Source organism: Tachyglossus aculeatus, chromosome 9 (genome assembly GCF_015852505.1).
Source record: "Tachyglossus aculeatus isolate mTacAcu1 chromosome 9, mTacAcu1.pri, whole genome shotgun sequence".
NCBI classification, from domain to species: Eukaryota; Metazoa; Chordata; class Mammalia; order Monotremata; family Tachyglossidae; genus Tachyglossus; species Tachyglossus aculeatus.
This window is the reverse complement of record NC_052074.1, coordinates 28,062,513-28,087,190: the sequence shown is the minus strand read 5'-3', so window position 1 is coordinate 28,087,190 and position 24,678 is coordinate 28,062,513. Positions and strand designations below refer to the sequence as shown.

The window sequence follows — 24,678 nt, the reverse complement described above, 5'->3', positions numbered from 1 at the left end:
GTCATTTCAGGTAGCGTTGTACAATCCTTGAGAGTCCTTTCATTGTTTCTCCCAAGTGTCTAGTACCACTGCACTGCACAAAAGTCAACGCTCAATAAATACCACTGAATGAATGACTGGATGGTTGCTCATCGAGTGAGTGAATGCCCAGTAGGAACATGAAAGAGCTGGGCCTTCGAACTAGAATTCTGTAGACTCTACAGTAGCTGCCACTTTAGCATTGATAGATTCTTGATTTGGACTTCTAAAGGAAATTTTACATGGATAGCTACTCAGGCATCATTACATTAGAAACATCATGGTTTAAGAGGCACGTAAAGTGAATTTCCGATTCGTTTTTGGCGACAATCTCAAATTTATTTCTTGTAATTGCAACAGTTGGTCTGTGGTGGGAACCAGCAAGCAAGCCCCTGACTGCAGCTTTTGGAACATTCAATGTTGAGAAGTGGCTTGGCCTGCTGTGGGATCTTGGGCAAGTCACTTCACTTCCCTCTGCCTCAGTTCCTCATCCCTAAAATGGGGATTAAAATTAACCATTTTTCCTCCCCGTGAAGAACATCTGATCTGATCCAATTGCCTTGTATCTACTCCAGCGGTGACCACAATCCTTGGCACATTGTAAGTACTTAAAGAATTCCTTTATTATTATGATTATTACCCACTGGATTATTTGGAAAGCTTTGGTGCAGAAAAAGGAGGTGCTGAGCAAGTGATTGGGAATTAGAAGTCAGCGATTCGGGAAAACAGTCATCTTAGTTCTGGTTCAGTGTGTCTCTGCCAGCAGCTGAAATGCACAACATCACTGAGGGCTTGGCAGATTTCCCCCTTCATTTGTGAAATCTGAATATGGAAACATTTCAAATGGGAACGTTTTCCATTGGACTCATTCGTCTGTTCCTTTCAAAGATGGTCTGGGGAACTGAGATTTGGTTTAATTCTGGAGTGTTTATATCTCTAAAAGGCAGCCATGGCCAACAATAGACTAGTTTTGTTTGAAAGGAGAAAGAAACCAAGAATAGGCCGAAATGATGGACAGGTTTCTTATTTAGGAATCACAAGCTCAACAACTTCTTAGCTTTTCTACTTTATCTTTGATTTTTCCCCAGTACTGGAGTAGGAGATCTCTTAAGGCCAGGGCAGGAGCCTGATTTAGGTGCAGGAGATAGACAAAAATTGCTGATAGAAAGAGAACGGACAAAGAGTCAGAGGATCTGGGTTCTAATCCTATCTCCATCACCCCTGCTGTTTAACCTTGGATAAGTCACTTTGTTACTCTGTCCCTCAGTTTCCTCATCTGGAAAATGTAGATTCAATATTTGTTCTACTTCCCTCACACTGTGAACCCCATGTGCGATAGGGACAATTGTGTATCTGCCCCGGTGCTTATCACAGTGTTTGGCACATATTAAGTGCCTAAAAAATATCACAATTATCATTATTATTGTTGTTATGTTTATTACTATTATCGGTATGATTATCAAAGTTAAAGAGCAAATAGGATTGGAATAAACTGCTAAAAGGAACTTTTAACTTGAATCTATCCCATCCATCATCCATCAATCGTAGTTATTGAGCGCTTACTTTGTGCAGAGCACTGTACTAAGCTCTTGGGATGGATGGATCTCTTAGGAAAGTGCTTGACACATAGTAAGTGATTAGCAAGTACCATAATTTGCAATTATTATTATTATTCCAGGCTTCTGTATTACACTTGGTGTCTGAAAAAGCTTCCATTTTAAAGGTGTGAATGATTCAGGTGTTAAGTGAACTGGACTCTGGTTTTCAATGTTATTTTAGTATTCATCACTTTCATTTTTAATTATTTTATCCACTCTCATTACAGCAATTAATATTCTTAAATTGATATTTTGCATGGGGTTTATTAATTTTCCAGTCTAGATCATAAGTCCAAAGTTTTCTAGCCAAATTAGAACTAAAGACTGTTTGCAAACTTTATTCTTCCCCAGACTCAGTCACTACGACACAAACTTTCTCAGAATTCTCCACAGTGTTGAAATTTTTGGCAAGCAACCAAAGATATACAGAAAAAGAATGATAATAATTTCAAGATCTGTTGAAAATCAAGAGAATTCAATAATTTTTTACAAACCTAAGAAAATAGCAGTAATATTGATGGTTTTTGTTAAGCACTTACTATGTGCCAAGCACTGTTCTAAGTGCTGCAGTAGATACAAGGTAATCAGGTTGTCCCACTTGAAGCTCACAGTCTTAATCCCCAGTTTACAGATGAGGTAACTGAAGCACAGAGAAATTAAGTGACTTGCCCAATGTCACACAGCTGACAAGTGGCAGAAGAGGGATTAGAGCCCATGACCTCTGACTCCTAAACCCGTGTTCTTTCCACTAAGCCATGCTGCTTCTCTGAGAACAGCACCCAAAGCATGAAAATCTTGGGAAGTCTGGTTGTGGTGGCTACAGGTGTGCCTTGAACTCTGAGCCACAAAGAGCCTGAAATTTGCTCTTCTAGCCGCAACATCTTGCTTAGTTTTGTTTTTGTTTTGTGTGTTTGTCCTTTTGTTTTATACCGTTTTAGTGTTTTATTGACTCATCACTCCTGATGTGTCTATCTCCAGTCTCCTCTCCCCCACTTATATACATACATCATAAGCCCCTTGAGGGCCAGGGACCATTGTCAGTCAGTCAGTCAACTACATTTATTGAGTTTTTACTGAGTGCAGAGCACTGTACTAAGCACTTGTGGGGGGAGGGGAGGGTGGTACAATATAGCAATATAACAGTCACATCCCCTGCCCACAACAAGCTTACTGTCTAGAGGACCTGGTTCTAATCATGGCTAATTTCTATCTATGTATTCTTTCCCGGGGCTTAGTACAGTTCACTGCACACAGTCCTTAATAAATATTATTACTATTGTGATGACTACTACTTCTACTACAAATACCATCACCACCACCATCTATACTGGAGATGAAGAGCACCAGAAAGAGGAGAGTTTTTGCATTTAAGAGCAATGCAAAATCTCCATCCACTGCACAGTTTAATCAACTCTCTACCTTCCTCCTCATGCTCATGATTGGTTGAGAGAGAATTAATTGCCTCAGATATATGACCCCAAAGTACCCCTACCCAGTCTCCCTTTCCAGCCATCCAACCTCCACCACCCTGGCTATGTGACATTTTTGTATTTTCTTCCTCCTCCCCCTGTCCGTATCCCACCCTTTTTGTTTTTAGCACCATTGACTACTGTAAACAGTGACATGATAAAACCTTCGTTAAAGTAATAATTGCTTTGATAAAATGACTAGAAGCAGTTTAACATGTTAAAATTAGTCATGCTAAACATTTAAACAAAGAACACGTTCTTTCTCCTGTATTTCACCCTTGGGAACTTCCCCTGTAGTGAAATTACATAACTGTATGTCTGGGACTTGGGCCCATCTTAAAGTACTTTACAAATTGTGCATGGGGAAACAATCAGGGAAAAGTTGCTATTTTCCCAGAGCTTGAGTAGGGTGTGCTGATAAGCCATAAACTGAATCTATGAGCTCCTTTGGGGCAGCCTGATGGACACTGAGTTTCCCTATCTATAGAGTTTGAAGGCAATCTGTGAGCAGGAAAGATTTCTAACTTGATATTGCTAATTTTCTTGAAACACTCTGATAGCCTATGTAAAAATGTTTCTTTTCATGTGCAGTTTCATTCACTTTTCACTCATTCAATTTTGTTTATTGAGCACTTACTGTGTGCAGAGCACTGTGAGCACTTGGGAGAGTTCAATACAACAATAAGCAGACACATTCCCTGACCACAATGAGCTTTCAGTCTAGAGGGGGAGACAGACATTAATATCAATAAATAAATAAATTACAGATATGTACATAAGTGCAGTGGGGCTGAATAAAGGGAGCAAATCAGGGCAATGCGGGAGTGGGAGAAGAGGAAAGAAGGGCTTTTATTTCTTGAACCAAGCCCCTTAAATCTGTCATGCTTACAGAGCACAGTGATGCTTTACTGTGAACACTGGAAGTGATTATCCATTTGATTGCTTGTGTAAAAGCTTGGCAAATGTGACAGTTATCATTGTCATTATTGTATGAATTTAGATATTGCGGTTCAAGTTAGCTTCAAGTTTTGTTAGAAACGCTTATTTATGAACATAATACCATTCACTGGCCTCTTGGCACGAGGCAGATCCTTTTAAAGATTAGACTGAGAAAGAAAACTGTTGTGAATCATTGAACTGTTGCCGCCTCAACATCTAGGGCAGTCATTTAATCAGTCAATGATATTAATTGAGCACTTATCGTGCATAGAGTACAGTAGAATTGGTAGACATGGTTCCTGGACTCAAGGAGCTTACAATCTAATGTTCCAATGTCCAAGTCTCTGTTCTCCTCAGGGACCCAGGCTTCCCTCCCCCAAACCCATTTATTTCTTGAATAGTTTTTCCTCTCCATGGCTCAGTTTAAGAGCAAAAAGATGCGTAAGAGATTGTTCTCCAACATAACTTTTCCTGCTCAAACACTTCAGTAAGCTAGAAAGGGACCATCTTAATTTTGAATTAGTTGATTATCTTGTATCTACCCCAGTTCTTAGCTCATAGTAAGTGTGGTATAAATACCATAACTATAATTGTTATTAGTTGGTGATGGCTCCGCAGTGCTGATCTGTGAGGGTTTCAACATTTTACTGGGAAGATGAGATCGTTTCACTCCAGAATGCAGCAGAACAACCTTCAGAAAGATAGTGGGCAGGGTTTTCTCAGTTGAATCCCTTAACATAGCAATGGACAAGAATGATAAGGAAAATATCACTATTTCACAACCATCCTTCTTTAGAATACCCTTCTTTAAGTGCTCTCTTTACTACAGCACTACTGAATTCTAGTGCTGATGTTTGCTCCCTCAGTCTGCAAAATTAACTTGGGCTTACACACCTGCCTTTCCTCCTCAACCTTCACTGCTTTTTCCCTGAGGAATAGAGTGACTAACGGCCATTATGATTTAACATCAGATAATGGTGGCTCTTGGTAGCAGAGTTAACTAGTTCTCTAGTTTTCTATTAATTCTATCATATTCATTGAGCACTTTCTGTGTGGAAAGCACTGTGTTAATCATAGTTTCTTAGCCTTCTGTTCTTTCTTATCACAAGATGCCCTTTTTCTGAGTGACTCCTCCTCTCACCAGGATAGGCTTCAGACATTTGGCCATGAAAAGACAGGAAATTGTCTGCCACCCTCTCCCACCCAGTATGACATCTTTCCATCAATCCTTCACACAGTGCGTATACGCAGCATCATATAATGGCATCGTTTGGAAGTCTGTCCAAACATAGAGCATTTCTCCTGGGGAAATGCTGACCCATCCTCATTTTTCCAAAGCCATTGCCCTCCCTTCCCAGGTCCCTGTTCATGCAATGGTCCCACCACCAACCCTCTCTGACAATGTGCTCTGGTTCAGCTGCTTCATTCACTCACTAACTACCCGCCTCATAGCTCTGGTCTGAACCCAACTGTCCTAACTGCCACTCAAGTCCCTAACTGCCAATGGCCCCTACCTCTTCAGTGTTCCAAGGCTCTGAGAGGGCAAGACGGGGGTTGGGGACATTTTCCTGATGGATAGGTAACTAGTAACTGAAGGAAGGGGAAGGTTTTCCATTTAAAGACCCAAAGCTGGTTATAACAGATCACTCTGAGGCCAGCCTGGTTTTTTACTCTGCTGAAAAGCCAAGACCCAGAGAGTGGCATATGATGGGGGCAGAGGAGAGACTAGGCCAGGAGAGACATCTCCCTGCAGCATGGCTCAGTGGAAAGAGCCTGGACTTTGGAGTCAGAGGTCATGGGGTCAAATCCCTGCTCCGTCAATTGTCAGCTGTGTGACTTTGGGCAAATCACTTCACTTCTCTCCGCCTCAGTTACCTCATCTGTAAAATGTGGATTAAGACTGTGAGCCTCCCGTGGGACAACCTGATCACCGTGTAACCTCCCCAGCACTTATAAAAGTGCTTTGCACATAGTAAGTGCTTAATAAATGCTATCATTATTATTAGATCATCTACAGGAGACCATCCTGGTCTAAGCAACTCTTCCCTCACAATCTAGAATTATTAGTTGAAACCCAAAAGTTGACTGAAAAGAGGCAAGAAGCAAGAGCACAGGCTTGAGAGTCAGAGGATGTGGGTTCTAATCTCGGCTCTGTCAATTAACTGCTGTGTGACCTTGGGCAAGTTACTTAACTTTTCTGTGCCTCAGTTACCTCATTTGAAAAATGGGCATTAAGACTGTGAGGGCCATGTGGGATGGGGACTGTATACAACCTGATTAGAACAATGCCTGTCACATAGTAAGCACTTAAAAAATACCATATTTAAAAAAGAAAAAAAAATCACTCTACCCCTTCCAGGCTCAGCTGCCTTTACTGCTTCTAGATCTGCTCACCAGGACTTTCTGGCTAGGGTGACCAGTCACCTAACAATCAATCAAGCAATAATATTTTTTTGAATGCTTACTGTGTGCAGAGCACTGTACTAAGCACTTGGGAGAGTATAACACAACAATATAATAGACACATTGCCTATCCACCAGAAATAGTTCTGTTTTCAGCTAGTCTGCCTTTCTAGAACAATTAAGGCACCTGCAGAAAACTTTGGGTCTAAGTGTCCATATTTTCATGGCCCATTTTCCTTCTGCTGCAGTTGCTGTGGCCAGGTTCAATGGCTCTGAAGTGGTGCTTATGTTCACATGGACTTAATAATAATAATAGTAATGATAATAATAATTTGGTATTTGTTAAGTACTTACTATGTGCCAGGCACTGTACTAAACGTTGGGGTGGATACAAGCAAATCAGGTTGGACACAGACCTTGTACCAACTGGGGTTCGTGGTTTCAATCCCCATTTTACTGAGGAGGTAACTGAGGCCCAGAGAAGTGAAGTGACTTACCCAAGGTCACACACAGCAGACAAGTGGCAAAGCTGGGACTAGAACCCAGAACCTTCTGACTCCAGGTCTGTGCCCTATCTACTTTGACGTGATGCTTCTGGTGTGGGTATGGTGGTTGAGGGGGAGAAACAAGATGATCTGAAGTGAGAAGAAGGTGTCGGGGGGAGGGGGAGGATTCAGTAGCCATCCCTGAGACATACTTTAGTTTCGGATGACATCAGTGTTCTTCTGAAAAATGATATCTATTCTATCCTACTGTGTTAGACTCTGGTCCTCCCTGCCACCCCATAATTTTGTGTATTCTCTTATTGCTTTGTAGTATTTACTCATAGAAAACAGTATTTTCTTCTATGGAGAAAGAGGCAGATACTGGGACCCCGGTGGAGGACCCAGTCACTGAATTCTCAGCACTGTATTCACAGGTAAGGTGAGCAGAGGTTTGAGCTTAGCCCACCCTGAAGGGGTCTCTGTCACGGTAATGACGGTGAGATTGATGTGGAGCCTTGAAAGAGAGCACTGGAGAGAACCAGAGAAGTCTGGAAGCTTGTCGTGGGCAGGGAATGCAATCATTTCTTGTTTTATTGGACTCTCCCAAGTGCTTAGTATGGTGCTCTACATACAGTAAATGCTCAATAAATACTATTGAATGAATGAATGAATCCTAAAAAGAGCCCTACCATCAGGGAAAACAATACTTAAGACATTCTCATAGGCAGGCATCGATCAATTATTATTGAACATTATTATTATTGAACATTATTATTGTATGCAGACCACTGTACTAAGTGCTTGGGAGAGTACAACATAGCATTTTGTAGATATATTCCCAGCCAATAAGGAGGATACAGTCTAGAGGGACAGACATTAATATAGATGAATAATGGATATGCATTTAAGTGCCTAGGGGATAGAGTATGTGCCTGGGAGTTGAAGGACTTGGGTTGTAATCCCAGCTCTGCCACTTGTCTGCTGTGTGACCTTGGGCAAGTCACTTCACTTCTCTTTGCCTCAGTTACCTCATTTGTAAAAGGGGGATTAAGATTCTGAGCCCCATGTGGGACATGGACTGCGTCCAACCTGACAACTTTGTATCTACCCCAGTACTTAGTACAGTGCCTGACCCATAATAAGCACTTAACAGATACTATTAAAAAGGGCTGCAGGATTAAGGGTGGGATGAATAAAGGGTGCAAATCAAAGTGCAAAGACAATGGAGAAGAGAGTGGGAGAAGAGGAAATGAAGGCTTAGTCGAGGATGGTCTCTTGGAGGAGATGTGCTTTTAATAAGACTTTGAAGGTGAGGAGAGTGAGCATTTATCAGATATGAAGAAAGAGGGAGTTCCAGGCTAGAAGCAGGACATAAGCAAACAGCAGCAAGCTAGATGAGATCAAAGTACAGTGAGTATGTTGGCATTAGACAGAAATATGCAGACTGGGTCATAGGAAATCAGAGAGGTAAGGTGGGAGTGGGCAAGCTGAATGTTTTAAAGTCAATTGTAAAACGTTTTTGTTGAATGTGGGGGTTCATGGGCAACCACTGAAGGTTCTTGAGGAGTGGGAAAACATGGACTAAACAGTTTTGTAGAAAAATGATGTGGACAGCAGAGTGAAGTATGGACTGCAATGGGAAGGGACAGAAATATGTTCTAACCTTCAAGATCTCCAGAGAAAGACATTTTGTAACCAACCTAATCCATCGGTCAAGAGTATTTGCAAGTATCTCCGGTATGCAAGCCAGAAAATGACAATTATTGGACCAGTGTAGTGATCATGTGGATAGAAAGTTTGGGGCAGATTTTGGAAATATTGTGGAGGAACAACATTAGAAGAAGCCTCGTGTACAGCTGTCCTAGAAGCAGGAGGAAATTGCAGGAGAACTGAGAGGTTGGGGCTGGCAAGGTAAATTCAGGAGCTGTTTGCATAGAGGTGGTTCTTGAAGGCATAATAATAATGGTAGCATTTGTTAAGCACTCACTTTATGCCAAGCACTGGGGGCTCACATTCTAAGTGAGAGGGAGGACAAGTACAGAAACCCCATTTCACAGATGAATAACTGAGGCACAGAGAAACGAGATGACTTTCCCAAGATCACAGTGCAGGTAAGTGGCAGAGCCAGGATTAGAACCCAGTGTGGCACAGTGGATAAAAAAGGTTAGAACCCAGTGTGGTCTAGTGTATAAAGCCTGGGCCTGGAAGTCAAGAAAGATGTGGGTTCTAATCCCGGCTCCACCACTTGCCTGCTGTGTGACCTTGGGTGAGTCATTAAACTTCACTGTGCCTCAGTTTCCTCATTTGTAAAATGGGGATTAAGACTGTGAGCCCCGTATGAGACACGGACTGTATCCAAACTAATTCATTCATTTCATTCATTCAACTCATTCAATCGTATTTATTGAGTGCTTACTGCAGAGCACTGTACTAAGCACTTGGGAAGTACAAGTTGGCAACATATAGAGACAGTCCCTACCCAACAGTGGGCTCACAGGCTAGAAGGGGGAGACAGACAACAAAAAACATATTAAGAAAATAAAATAAATAGAATAGTAATAAATAGTAAATAGTAAAATAGTAAATTTGTACAAATAGATTTGTACAAGTCTATACAAATAATTAACTTGTCTTTACCTCAGTGCTTAGAACAGTGTTAGAGCCATAAGTAAACAATTAATAAATGTCATAGAAAAAAAGTCCTTTGACTCATACTCATACTGGATACTCATTCCATTTAGGAAATTCTTCTTCAATCAATCAATCAGTGGTATTTATTAAATGCATACTATGTACAGATCACCATACTAAGCACTTGGGAGAGTATGATAGAACAGAATTAGCAGACACGTTCCTTGCCCACAGTGAGATTACAATCTAAAGCTTACAATCTTTAGGTCCGACTGCCCTGTCAGATGGGTTTCAAGCACCCATTCTTCCAATATTATATCACAGATATGCCTATCTGGGTAGATAGACATGCACTGAAGGAAGGATGTCCCCAATTCCCTAACTGCACTCTATCCAAAATGTGTCGTAACCAGTATTACATGCGGTGGAAGAAGGGAGTGCCTTAGCTAAATTCACATCGAGCGCATCCCGACAAATTCCTTACAAGTTGTATTTTTTATGGTATTTGTAAAGCACTTACTAAGTGTCAGGCACTATTCTAAGCACTGGGATAGATAATAATAACAATAATAGTAATAAAAGTACTTGTTAAGCATTTACTTACAAGCTAATAAAGTTGGACTCAATTCCTGGTACACATGGTGCTTTCAGCCTTCACTCCCATTTTACATATGAGGTAACTGAGGTACAGTTAATCCAAATTGTTAGCTCCACTACTAGATTTCTGTACACAAGGATTCATTTTTAGATATTCAGACACAAGTTTATCCTGGCCTTGTGGGACCTTGGCCTTCTTCCGTCCTTTTCTGGGTGTTGTGGGTAGGGACCATGTCTACCAGCATGTTGTAGTATAGTCTGTTGTACTATATCCTCCCAAGAGCTTAGTACAGTGCTCTGCACTCAGCAAGTGCTCAATAAATACCGTTGATCGATTATCCTTGGGCACCCTTGTCAACTGAATTTTCCTTGTCACAGATAAGCAATTGTTCTGGTGAATTCTCAGTCGTTAAGAGAGAAGCTGCCCTCCTTCAGCTCCTAGACCTAGGTAAGAAGTACTCCCAGACGGTTTCTGGCTTGCCCTCAATCCCATCGAGAATTTCTCTGGTTGTAGTTAGCAATGCAAAACGGATCCTCACCCACAGGCCTTTACTTCCACCTTTGTCTGCAGCCTCTGAGCATCTGGAGAAACTTCTTGCCTTCTTGTTCCAAAAGATTGAGGAAGAAGAGGGAAATGAAGCTATGGTGTCTGGTACTGTAGGGATACTAGAACTTCTGGTGAAGTCTGAGGGTAAGTGTCAGCACTTAGAAGTCCCTCGATTTTACTTCTTGAGAATTTGGTACCACCATCCAAGACATTTTCTTATTAAAACGGCTTCACTAGCAGCTCTGAAGAGCTGAAAACATTTAACAAATGATATCTCTGTTGCCCTCACATCACAGTTTTGACTTTTCTCCTGTCAGTCAATCGATGGTATTTACTGAGCACTTACTGTGTGCAGAGCACTGTACTAAACGCTTGGGACAGTACAACACAACAGAGTTGGTAGACACATTCCCTGCCCCAAGGAGCTTACAATCTAGAGAAGCCTACAGTCCTGATCCATTCTGACAGAGTCTCTCTTCCCATTTCTGGATGCTTCATAAGTGGTGTTAAGTACTGATAGTCACTTAGGCTGTGAGCCCCACGTGGGACTTAAGTATCTTGTATCTACTCCAGCACTTGATATGGTGCCTAGCACATAGCAAATGCTTAACAAATACCACAATTAATTATTATGCTAATGCAATTTCAGTGAATTCTTCCTCATCTACCAACCCTGATGCATTGAACTTTTCTCAGGTGTGTTCTACATAGAGTAAGTGCTCAGTAAATATCAGTGATTGACTTACTGATTGATCTCTAGCTAATAGTGAGCACACGATTGACCTTCCCCAGTTAATCGATCATCTCCGCTTCTAATCCCAGTTCCGCCACTTGTCTGTCGTGTGGCCTTGGGCAAGCCACTTAACTTCTCTGTGCCTCAGTTACCTCATCTGTAAAATGTGGATTAAGACTGTGAGCTCCAAGAGGGACAACCTGATTACCTTGTATCTACCCCAGCGCTTAGAACAGTGTTTGGCACATAGTAAGTGCTTAACAAATACCATAATTATTATTATTATTATATTCTGCAACAACCACTCAGCACTTCTGCATTCTTGGGCATTCTCTATCATAGCACTGTTGTACTTGTCTCCCATAACTCAAGGAAGCACTAAGTCATACACATATCCACTTCCACTTGGATTCCCCATTGTAAATTTCTCACCATGTACAGGAAGAGGGAGCTTAGTCATGGCTCCTGAATTCCTAGAATGCTGAACTTAATTTCCTTCTCAGTCACCTTTCCCTTAGTAACCAGTGCATTTTCTCTGCTTCCTCCAGAGAATTTCATGACCCCTTACATAATGGTTGACTTCCAGCAGGCATTGTGTCCACTTCTCCAGAATCCTAGCTACCTGGTGAGTACAAAATGAGGACTGTGTAAATATTCACTGACACTGCACTGCTGAATCTGGTAGAGTGAGTCATGAGTCTCTAGGCTGCAAACCCCTTATGGGCAAGGAATGTGTCTACCAACTCTGTTGTATTCTCCCAAGTGCTTAGTACAGTGCTTTGCACACAGTAAGTGCTCAGTAAATGCCATTGATTGATTGATTGTTTTAAATTGTAAGTCTCACAAGAGGAAGCTGAATTATCTTCCATGTAAAGCTACTCACTGATTCCTTCTTTACACTGAAGTTGTTCGTTTATGACTACAATTTTGATTTTCACTGCACTTTTGCCCATTAAGGGTAATAGTTCCCCCAAAGTCAAGTTGGATTTTTAGTAAACAGAGTGATCATTTCGATTGATGTGTGCTGAACCAAGAGTTACCTCTCCCCCAACCCCCTCGATAAAATGACATCTAGCGTAGGCAAAAGGAAATAAAAAATGGTGATGCTAAATCAAACAATCATATTTAGTGAGCACTTACAGAGTGCAGAGCACTGTACTAAGAGCTTGGGAGAGTACAATATAACAGAGTTGGTCGACATTCCCGATAATGATGATAATGCTATTTGTTAAGTGCTTACTATGTGCAAAGCACTATACTAAACTCTGGGTTACATACAAAACAATCAGGTGGGATGCAGTCCTTGTCCCACACGAGGCTCACAGTCTAAGGCAAGAGCAGGGGCTTGGGAGTCAGAGGATGTGGGTTCTAATCCTGGCCCTGCACTTATCTGCTGTGTGTGACCTTGGGCAAGTCATTTAACTTCTCTGTGACTCAGTTACCTCATCTGCAAAATGGGGATTAAGACTGTGAGCCCCACGCGGGACAACCTGATTACCTTGTATCTACCCCAGAGTTTAGAACAGTGCTTGGCACCTAGTAAGCGCTTAGCAAATACCATAATAATAATAATAATAATAATTATTATTATTAATTAAGGGGGAGGGAGAACAGGTGTTGAATCCCCATTTTGCAAATGAAGAAATTGAAGCACAGAGAAGTTTAGTGACCTGTCTAAGGTCACCCAGCAGGCCGGCACCGGCATTAGAACCCAGGTCCCATGACTCCCAGGATTGTGTGCTTTCCATTAAGCCATGCTGCCCCCTTCAGCCTGAGAAGACACTTTCCAACTCTACAGTTTTAGAGCCTGGGCTAGGGCAAATGTGAGCCTTTTGAGCTTTTCCATCTAGGAGGTGAATGTGAGACGCAATGGGAATGGAGATGACCCTCTATTTGGGAATACGTTTAATTCTGGCATTCGACCGAGAAGTATGAGAACTGGGCACTGCCCCTTAGCTTGGGGAGATGGGCTATGGTGTGCCAGGATTTTCACCTACAACCTGCCCACTCAAGCTTAAGTACGATATTTTAGTTGGAACCCAGTCCAGAACCTAGCAACAGGAATTGGGAGGGGTGGCTTCATCTTGGAATGCAGCTCTGAATGATCATTTTCCCTTTTATTTATCACTTCGGCAGGTCAAAGAAACTGTGACTAAACTCATCAACACCATGGGAAAATGTGGGCACCTGACCTTAGAATGTTCGACAGTCTTTGTCCGTTTCCTTCTAGATCAGTGTGTGCTAACATGTGATCACCCGGTGAGAGACACTAAGGCATCACTCATGCTTTTCGTCAGAATCGGCCAGGCTGAATCAATCCTCTTAGTCACTTATCAGTCATCCAGTTGATTGCTGAGTCCTTATACAACCAAAATCTCCTTCACCCTTCCTGGAAGGGGCTCAGTTGTTTGAAGCTTCTCTGGCCTTAAGAGGTTGCAAGTGTGTATGGTTTATTTTTTTGGGGGGGGGCAGGGCACACAAAATTGGGGGGGGATACTTTTGGAGGCTGTGAGAGAGGAAGTTGGGGGAGGAGTTAGGAAGAGGGAAATGAAGAAAGTTGGTCAAGAGGAAGATTGGAGAGTGGAGAAAAAGGAAATGGGGCCTAGAAGGGAGAGAGGATTAAAAGGGAAGAGAATCATCCAATCAGTAGGTAGTATTTATTGAGCACCTATTGGGTACAAGCATTATAATAAGCTCATGAGATAATCCATCAGAAGCAAGACACATATTCTCTGTCTTTAAGGAGCTTACAGTCAAAAGGAGGAGATGGACAAATAGTCAGAGCCGGAACAAGAACATAGTCGATAGTAGTACAGATATGTCTGGATGAAATAACTGAATAAATGATTGAAAATAAGAAAACATGCACAAGTACTTAATGCTGGGGATAGTAATAAAGTACATAATTAATCAATGGTATTTATTGAGTGCTTACGGTGTGCAGAACACTATTCTAAGAGCTTGGGAGAGTAGAGAAGCAGCGTGGCTCAGTGGAAAGAGCCCAGGCTTTGGAGTCAGAGGTCTTGGGCTCAAATCCCGGCTCCACCAATTGTCAGCTGTGTGACTTTGGGCAAGTCATTTAACTTCTCGGCCTCAGTTCCCTCACCTGTAGAATGGGGATCCCCATGGGACAACCTGATCACCTTGTAAGCTCCCCAGAACTTAGAACAGTGATTTGCACATAGTAAGCACTTAATAAATGCCATCATTATTATTATTAGTAGTACAATACAGGAGAGTTGGTGGGCATGATCCATGCCCTCAAAGAGCTTACGGTGTAGAGGGGGAGACAGACATTAATAAAAGTAAATGTTTATAGATATTTACATAAGTGCTGTGGGTAACTGACAAATGCTAAGTGGCTACTGGGCTTACATGACTGGGAGGTTATGAATTATTTGGGAAAACCTTCCTGAAGAAGGTGGGATTGTAGACGAGCACCGAAGATGGGAGGGCTGGGATGTGTTGGATCCAGGTTGGAAGAAAGACCAGAAGCAAGGGGTCAGAGGTAGGAGACAGGAGAGCGAGATTTAGTCAGTGGATAAGCTTAGGGGGAGCAAAGAACATGAGCTGGAGGAATAGTAGGTGATGAGCGAGGTGATATATAACCTGGGGAGGTTGGGTGGTGAGACTTGAAGCCACTGGAAATTATTTTTTGTTTGTGGTGGAAGGAGATCAGCTTTAGTGGAGGGGAGAGTTATATGAGAAGTAGCGTTGCCTAGTGGATAGAGTCTGGGCCTGAGAATCAGAAGGACTCACTCTGCCACTTGTCTGTTGTGTGACCTTGAGCAAGTCACTTGACCTTATCTGTGCCTCAGTTCCTCATCTGGAAAATGGAGATTAAGACTGTGAGCCCCATGTGGGACAGGGACTGTGTCCAAACTGATTGGCTTGTGTCTATTCCAGCACTTACTACAGTGCCTGGCACATATTAAGAACTAAACAAATATGATAAAAATGGGTGTAATAGGTTTGTTATGGACTTCCTATGGCTGTCACCCTACCCCAGAAGCTGTGGAGGCTTCCAGCGTTTAGAACAGTGCTCCAGTGCTTAGAACAGTGCTTTGCACATAGTAATTGCTTAATAAATGCCATCACCATCATTATTATTATTATCCCCATCCCCAGAGAGGTGAACACCTCTTGTTTCTGCAATAATAATAATCATGGTAATTTTAAAGCTCTTACTCTGGGCCAAGCACTGAGGCAGATACAAGGTAGTCAGATCGGACACAGTCTCTGAACAAATGGGTCTCGCAGTCTATACTGTGCTCTCCTAAGTGCTTAGTACAGTGCTCTGCACACAGTAAATGCTCAATAAATATGCTTGACTGCCTAAGAGGGTGGGGGAGAACAGCTCTTTAGTGCCTATCTTACAGATGAGGAAACTGAGGTACAGAGAACTTAAGCGACGTGCCCAAAATCACATAGCAGAAAAGTAGCAGAGCCAGAATTAGAAGCCAGGTCTCCTGACTCCCAGTTCCATGTTCTTTTCACTAAGCCTCCTGCCTTTGCATAATTAGTGCTTCAGCACAAGCGCCTTCTGCTTCCCCTTCTAGTTAACGTGGCCCTGACTGAAGATTAATCCAACACATTTGGAGGAGTCAGATTTCCTTTTATTGTGCATTTTATGGTCCTTTGAAGATCTACCAGTCATTCTGCCGGGATTCTGTCTTTTAGTTTCATCATAACTCTCTTTTTTCAGATCATTTTTTACAGAGTGATTTTATAGGAAAAAAGATAAGGTCGATTTCGATCTTGTAATGGCGTAGATTACCTTCGAGGGGCTCCAGAGTTCTAACTAGAGGTTTAGTTGTGCAGGATGTAGTTCAGAGATGTAGTTCAGAGACTAAGTACAAGACTCTGAAGATTTGACCTCGACTCCTCTTTTGGCTTCCTTGGGCCTCGGTTTTAGTACATGAAAAAAAAGGGGTCATATAATAATAATGATGATGATGGTATTTTTGAAGCACTTACTATTTGAAAGCATTGTTCTAAGCTCTGGGGAGGTTACGAGGTGATCAGGTTGTCCCACGGGGGGTTCACAGTTTTAATCCTTCCCAGACTGAGCCTTCTCTTTCCTCTCCCCCTCCCCATCTCCTCCCACCTCCTTCCCTTCCCCACAACACCTTTATATATATTTGCACAGATTTATTACTCTATTTTTTTACTTGTACATATTTACTATTCTATTTCTTTTGTTAATGATGTGCATCTAGCTTTCCATCTATTTATTCTGATGATTTGACACCTGTCCACATGTTTTGTTTTGTTGTCTGTCTCCCCCTTCTAGACTGTGAGCCCATTGTTGGGTAGGGACCATCTCTATATGTTGCCAGCTTGTACTTCCCAAGCGCTTAGTACAGTGCTCTGCACACAGTAAGCGCTCAATAAATACAATTGAATGAATGAATGAATCCCCATGTTACAGATAAGGTAACTGAGGCACAGATTTGATAAAGGCTCCGGAAAGATATCCTCTCTCAGCAAGGTATTCCAAAGAAAACTGCAGAATCTGTTCATGGTTGAGATTAAACTGAGTTCTTTTTTTTTTTATTGACCATTTGACCAGGCATTGATTTCAATATCCCTGAATGAGGGAGATTAGGAGGTTCTAGCACCTCCCGAACATCATCTTCCCACTTCATTGTAAAAACATAAAAATTGGTTCATTTGGGATTTTGTTAATTGTTTTTGTTAAGTGCTAACTTTGTGTAAAGCACTGTTCCTCTAACTGTTCAAACTTATCAGGTTGGACACAGTCCCTATCCCACATGGGGCTCACATTCTAAATTAGAGGTAGGGGGATTTGACAGTTTTTCCTCTCTCCCAAAGTCACCAGATGGGAAAAAGATAGAAGATCAAGAGAAAAAATTGAAGGATTTGTGTAGGCAGAGCTTGAGTGATTGTATCGTCAACCCTTCCATGACCAAAGTAAGTAATTTGTTCCATCAATTCTCAAGACTTGGCTCAATCAGTGGTATTTGTTGAGCTCTTACTGTGTTCAGAGCACTATGCTTAGCACTTGGAAAAGTACAACAAAGTTGGTAGACAGATTCCCTACCCTTGATGCCCTCTACATATCTACTGAGCTGTGTGCTACTGTATTTACTCAAAGTAAAGACTCTCAAATGGTCAGCACATTTGTTCTGCAAAATGCCCTGCCTTAACAAGGAGTGGTGTGCTATGAGCTAGTTAAAATTGTATATCATACAGAGAAGCAATGTTGCCTGGTGGAAAGAGCGCAGGCATGGGAGTCAGAAGGACCTGGGTTCTAATCCTGGCTCCACGACTTGTCTGTTGTGTGACCTTGGTGAAGTTACTTAATTTGTCTGGGCCTCAGTTACCTCATCTGTAAAATGGGGAAGAAGATTGTGAGCCCCATGTGGGACAGGGATTGCATCTAACCTATTTTATAATCTACCACAGTGCTTAATATGGTGCCTGGCACACAATAAGCACTTAGCAAATACCACAGTTCCATTTAGGAAATATAAAGGCTTTACAAAGGAGTGTTAAAATAGCAATCTTCACCACCCAGAAAAGGGGGTGTCTAACCTCATTTCAAGAATTTGACAATTGTGTATTCAACAGAGACAGGAAATAAGGTGGAGCCTGTCAGGAGAGAGCCAAGAGTAAGGCTGAGGGAGGGAGAACACCGATGCTAATGTGAACCTCTGTTTCATCTAGGTTCTGTGGCCATTGCTGCTGGAATACATAATTCCAGGACAATATGTCTCCAGCATTCCCTTTTTACTTAAATGTGTCCTTCTCATGGCTACAAAGCTGCTAAGGGAAGAGCGGGCAGCCCTCTCTATTGTGTATCCTGAATATAACAATCAAGGTATGTCCAATGGAGTCCATTCAGTACTCCAAATCAACTCAAAGAACATACCTCACCTTAGAATGCTGTGTGTTACGATGAGGTTCCTAGTTCAGATTCATCAATCACATTAATCCACCAGCGGTAGTTATTGAGCACTTACTATGTGAAGTGCTCTGTACTAAGTTCTTGGGAGAGTACAATACAACAGAATTAGCACAATTCTGCTGATCATTACTAACATCGTCATCATCCTCAACGATATTTATTAAGAACTTCCTGTTTGCAGTGCACTGTACTAAGTGCTTGGGAGAGGACAATACAGCAGAATTGGTAGTCATGTACCCTGTTCACTATGAGCTTATAGTCTACATGTAGCTCAGTGAAAAGAGTGCAGGCTTGGGAGTCAGAGGATATGGGTTCTAATTCTGGCTTCTCCACTTGTCTGCTGTGCCACCTTGGGCAAGCTGCTTAACTTTTCTGTGCCTCAGTTACCTCATCTGTAAAATGGGGATTAAGACTGTGAGCCCCATGTGGGACAACCTGATTACCTTGTATCTACCCCAGCTCTTAGAACAGTGATTGGCACATAGTAAGCGCTTAACAAATGCTATTATTATTATTATTATTATTATTATTATTATTATTATCATCATCATCTAATCCCAGATTGACCTAGGTCCCATCTCCAAAGATCCTAAAACAACTTGCTGCCATTTTTGTGGATTTTTAGAATAGCATCAATGTCCTATTACCAAGAAATGATTGCTTAGGGTATTGAGAGAGAATAACCTAACACTCCTCTCCATTCTGATCAAAGGGATTCTGCCAACATATACTGCAAAGCAGAGAATTCCTCGACCTCCAACCCTCTTCCTGCGACTCCTGGTGAGCGAGTTCTACCACAGCGGACTTCCTTATGGGGAAAGGCACTAGAGAGAAGGAAGTATCCTGAGCCTCCGTATCTTTTGCAAAACTCTCAGGATATTGAATAAATTGACAGAGTAAACTAGATTATGAAATATGAGACCCTTATCATCACTTTTAATGGTGAAGCAGCATGGTGTAGTGGATAAAGCGTGGGCCCGGGAATCAGAAGGTCATGGGTTCTAATCTTGGCTCTACCACTTGTCTGCCGTGTGACACTGGGCAAGTCGCTTCACTTCTCTGTACCTCAGTGACCTCATCTGTAAAACGGGGATGGAGACTGTGAGCCCTACATGGGACAGGGACTGTGTCCAACCTAATTTGCTCATATCCATCCCAGCACTTAGTAGTGTACCTGGCTAATTAGTAAGTGCTTAACAAATACCATAATCATTACTATGATTCTGTGCCAATCAAATGCCCCAATGTAAACTGAATTTGCCTCAAAGACATCAGTCTCTCTTAGATAGTCAAGTATTCATGGATAGACCCTCTAAAACTTATGACATCCCTTTCCAAGAGCCTGTTGCCATTGCAACAGGGAGGCCAGTCAGCTTGTTATGCTATTTATCCACTCCTCTGGACTAAGGGTTCCATCTGAAGAGTCCGCAAAGAGACAGCATGGTATAGTGAAAGAAAGACTGAATCTGGTAGTCACAGGGATTAGGTTTGAGTTCCAGCTCTGCCATTTGTCTGCTGGGAAGTTTACTGCTTCATGCCTCAGCTGCTCCATCTGAAAAACAGGGATCATATATTACCTGCCTTCCCTTCTCAGGATGGCACCGGGAGAGTTAGTTTCTAGTACTCTACCAGTCTCAGCTACAGGAGGGAGAATCAAGCAGGGGCATACCCATTCCAGTCCTAGCTTGGGCAGTGGCTAGTGAGTGGAAGGCAATCTGCTACAAGTCAGAAGTCACCTGTTCTGGGCAGCAGCAGCACAGGAGAGAGTCGAGGGTGGAGACTCAAATTGCGCAGGACAAGGCAATGGTAAACCATTTCCAGATTTTTACCAAGAAAACTCTATGAATACACCACCAGAACAGCTGCAGTTGGAGGTGGGGCAGAACTCCAAGGAGAGATAGATCCTTGGAATTGCTATGGATCGGAGACTACTCAACAGCATTAGACAAGACAAGATATTACCTGCCTTTTCTTAAAGGGATGTTGTGAGGACAAAAGTAGCCTGAGCAGTTTTGAAGCGCTTTGGGAAAACAAGCATACTATAGAAAATCCAGGTACTAGTAATAATTATGGTTTTTGTTAAGCCCTTATGCTGTGCCAAGCATTGTTCTAAACCCTGGGGTAGAGCCAAGGTTATCATGTTAGACAAAGTCCCTGTCTCACATGGGGCTCAGAGTCTAGGTAGGAGGGAGTAGGACTGATTGTCAACCAATCAGTCAATCAATTGTATTTACCGAGCACTTACTGTGCTTAGAGTGCTATACTAAGCACTTGGGAGAGTACAATACAATAGCGTTGGTAGACTCATTCCCTGCCCACAAGAAGCTTCAGTCTAAAGGTAGAAACAGACATTAATATAAATAAATAAATTACAGCTAACTACATAAGTGCTTTGGGGATGAGATGGGGATGGGGTACCTAACAAGTGCTTAAATATCAAATGCTTATTAATCTCTGAAAGTGTCTTATCTCCTTCAGGTTCTCTCCAGCTCAGCCAGTGTGCTGAATCAGGAGCACGCAAAGGCTTTGAGAATACTGGCACTACTCCGTCCTTCAATCAGTAAACAGTTAGGAAAGTCATGGGTTTCAAGGATAATCTGCCTCCTCAACTACTTAGAAGGTAAGACATGATCACAGGGTAGAGACATGAAGGAAGAGGTGCAGGCTGAGAACAGTATTGTCTAGCGGAAAGAGCCCTGGTTGTCAGAGAACCTGGGGTATAACCCCAGCTTGGCCTCTCAAGTGTGTATGACCTTGGGCAAGTCACTTAACTTTTCCATGCCTCAGTTCCCTCATCTGTAGAATGGTTATGAAGACTGTGAGCTCCTTCTGGGACATGGACTATGTCCAACCTATCTTGTATCTACCCCAGCGCTTAGTGCACATAATAAGTGCCTAATAAATATCAATTAAAACAAAAAACCAGCAAAATCCCAAAAACCCTGAGGGCCAGAAGTCTTCATGATGAGATCCAGTTTGAGCCAAAGCCAGTATGCAGGGGCTGAATTACCTCTACTGGGCCAAGTGTTCTGAGGTGTTCACTCAGGAAAGAGGTTTAGGACACTACCAAGTCTGAATATCAGAAGTCCATTGCTGTTGGGTAGGGATCGTCTCTATATGTTGCCGACTTGTACTTCCCAAGTGCTTAGTATAGTGCTCTGCACAAAGTAAGCACTCAATAAATACGACTGAATGAATGAATGAATGGAGGGGTGTATCAGTGCAAGAAACACAAAAGAATCAGGGATTAGAGGGATTAGATTAGAGCAGTTTAGCAGCCGCTTCTCTTAGAATTTTGAGAAGCAGCATGGCCTAATGGATAGAGCACGGACTTGGGAGGCAGAAGGATCTGAGTTCTAATCCCAGCTCCTTCACTTGTCTGCTGTGTGACCTTGAGCAAGTCACTACTTAACTTTTCTGTGCCTCAGTCGCCTCATCTGTAAAAGAGGGATTAAGACTATGAGCCCCATGTGGCACATGGATTGTTTCCAACCTGATTCCTTCTATTTTCCCCAGTGCTTAGGACAGTGCCTGTCATACAATAGGGCTTAATAAATACCATAACGAGGGGATGTTTGGATTTCAGAACATGTATAAAGTTTGATTGTGTTCCCCACATCATTACATGTCAGGATGTTTTTACCAAGTGGACAACATTCTTTCTTTTTTCTTAAGGTGACAAGAACAACTTCTCCCAAAAATTATGGGATGAGAAACTCCTGTTGGTAAGCAATTAAACTGATCATAAGGGTAGAGTATTGAGATTTGGGTAATCTTTATTGCAGATGGATAGTAAATGCAGACCTGCTTGTGGACAAGGAGATGAATTGAGTGGTTACCCAATATTCCCTTCCATTCTATCGTTCTACGATTCTCTGCAATTTTACAGTCATTTCCACCCAACTCCTAATGATCAACATCATAGGCTGGGGACACACTGAAAGAATTGCATGAACCAGGATGGCTTGGTGGAATGAGCCCAGGTCTGGGGGTCAGAAGACTTGGGTTCTAATCCTGGTTCTGCCACTTGTCTGTTATGTGACCTTGGGCAAGTCACTTCACTTCTCTGGAGCCCCATATAGGACATGGTCTGTGTCCAACCTGATGATCTTGTGTCTACCCCAGTGCTTAGTACAGTTCCTGCATATAGTAAGTGCTTAACAAATACCATAAAAACAAACAAAAATGAACGGAGCCCTATATCCCCTGAAGAAGCTCTTGTATTACTGGGGGAATGGCCAGGGGAGACAGGAAAGGACCTCAAAACCTTCTCTCCCCAGCTTCTTACTATCACTACATCAAGCAGCAGAGAATAAGCTGAAAATCCCTATTCTCCATCCCACCATCTTCCTGCCAGAGGACCTGAGTTCTAATCCTTGCTCTGCCCCTTGCCTACTGGGTGACCTTGGGCAAGTCACTTCGCTTCTTGCAGAAGACCATTTTCTGTAATACTCATATTCATGAGCTGATGAAATGTCTTGACAGGAAAATTGCATCTTTTTCCCCCTCTGCTTTTAAAGGAGGTGTGTCAACCCTCAGAAGGTAAGTAGTAGAGAAAAGGTTTATGAATCAAGGTTTATGAATCAAGCTTTATGGTTTATGAATCAAGCTTTAGTGGGAGCAGGGAAGCAGTGTGGCCTAGTGGAAAGACCATGAGCCTGGAAGTCAGGAGACTCTCTCACCAAGTGACCTTGGGTAAGTCACTCTGTGCCTCAGTTTCCTCATCTATAAAATGGAGGTTCAGCATCTACTCTCACTCCTACTTAGATGGTCAGCCCAATGTGGGATAGGCAGTTTGTTTGACCTATTTTGTTTTTACCCCATTGCTTAGTACAGTGTTTGGCCAAGAGTAAGTGTTTAACAAATACCACAATTATCAACATTATTGTTATTATTAGTAGTAGTAGAAATGTTATCTTTTGTCCAGAAAAGTTGGGTCTAGTGAAAAGAGTACACGCCTGGGAGTCAGAAGACCTGGGTTCTAATCCCCAGCTCCACCTCTTGTCATCTGTATGACCTTGGGCAAGACATTTAATGTCTCTGTGCCTCAGTTACCTCATCTGTAAAAAGGGGATTATGACTGTGATCCCTGTGTGGGGCAGGGATTCTGTCCAACCTGATTGTTTTGAATCTACCTCAGCAGTTAGTACAGTGCCTGGCAGATAGTAAGCAGCCCTAAAGGTTTGGAGCGAAGCTAAAGAAGGTTTTGGGTGGGAAGCACAGTTTGGTAGTTTAGATTTGGAATGTGTTTTCTTCTCTACTCAGTTTCTTGAGTCCACTCTCCGTGGCATAGCAGCACAGAATTGGACGGCCTCCTTTCTGGAAGCGATCACCCTTCAGCTGCCCTTTAGCCACCAACAATCTCATGAAAAGGTTTGTTCCTCATGCCACCATTGAACCCGAAAGCAGCATCCCTGCCCTTCCTCCTCATTCTCCTCGCTGATTCCCTTCCTTGGTTCCTTTCCTCCTTCTACTTTCCTTTATTTATTTCTTTTTAAAGCATTTGTGAAGCACTTACTATGTTCCAGGCACTGTGCTAAGCATTGGAGTGGATACAAGCTAATCAGATTGGACACAGTCCCAGTCCCACATGGGCCTCACAGCCTTAATCCCCATTTTACAGATGAGGTAACTGAGGCACAGAGAAGTCAAGTGATTTGCCAAAGGTCTTGCAGCAAAGTGGCAGAGCCAGAATTAGAACCCAGTTTCTTCTTACTCCCAGGCCTTACTCTAACCTTTAGGCAACACTTTCTCAATTACCCATCCTTATCTTTTTTTCCCAGTACAGCAATAGACTTCAGTCCCCAAACACTGTACATTCCCACAACTCCTAACATTGTTATAGTGACTTTTCACAATCCCATTTACTCTTTCCCTCCCTCTCCATTCCTCTTTCCATTTCCATTTCCTTATCCCCACATGAAATCCTTCACCTCTCTGTACTTGCTGCTTGCTCTCCTCTCAGGACCTCATATTTCATAACCTAATAAAAATGGCCTTAGGCCATCTCTTGCTTCCCTAACGATTGTTCCGTGCCCCTTATGTGCTTTCCCCTCTCAGAAGAGGAGAAACTTATTATAAAGTGGGCGCAAGATGAAATCCTCGGCCTCCATCTGCCGAAGCTAAATTCACTGCAAGTGGGACTTTAACCCTAGCCCCAAATCCATCACATCATGAACATCAGGCCAAGCAGCGAGAAACAGCCTGGCCTAGTGGAATACCTGTTCTCCCTCTTTCTTAGATAGTGAGTCCCTTGCGAGGCAGGGTTCACATCTGACCTAGTTAACTTGTGCCTTCCCCAGCACTTAATCAATACCATAATAAAGA

General features: G+C 42.5%; 1 protein-coding gene across 2 annotated transcripts in view; it reads left to right on the top strand.

Moving 5' to 3' along the window:
- The first annotated feature begins 5,536 nt into the window (after nt 1–5,536).
- The window catches only part of LOC119932288 (maestro heat-like repeat-containing protein family member 1), a 57,887-nt gene continuing 38,745 nt past the window's right edge, over nt 5,537–24,678 (top strand). For both annotated transcript variants that reach the window (XM_038751386.1, XM_038751387.1), the window contains exons 1-12: nt 5,537–5,603; nt 7,244–7,346; nt 10,519–10,588; nt 10,712–10,831; nt 11,969–12,045; nt 13,557–13,679; nt 17,256–17,354; nt 18,111–18,264; nt 19,064–19,131; nt 20,830–20,971; nt 22,027–22,076; nt 23,617–23,724. In XM_038751386.1, coding sequence (XP_038607314.1) covers nt 7,275–7,346; nt 10,519–10,588; nt 10,712–10,831; nt 11,969–12,045; nt 13,557–13,679; nt 17,256–17,354; nt 18,111–18,264; nt 19,064–19,131; nt 20,830–20,971; nt 22,027–22,076; nt 23,617–23,724 — 1,083 coding nt within the window. In that variant the 5' untranslated portion in view covers nt 5,537–5,603; nt 7,244–7,274. The remainder of the gene's footprint in view (nt 5,604–7,243; nt 7,347–10,518; nt 10,589–10,711; nt 10,832–11,968; nt 12,046–13,556; nt 13,680–17,255; nt 17,355–18,110; nt 18,265–19,063; nt 19,132–20,829; nt 20,972–22,026; nt 22,077–23,616; nt 23,725–24,678) is intronic.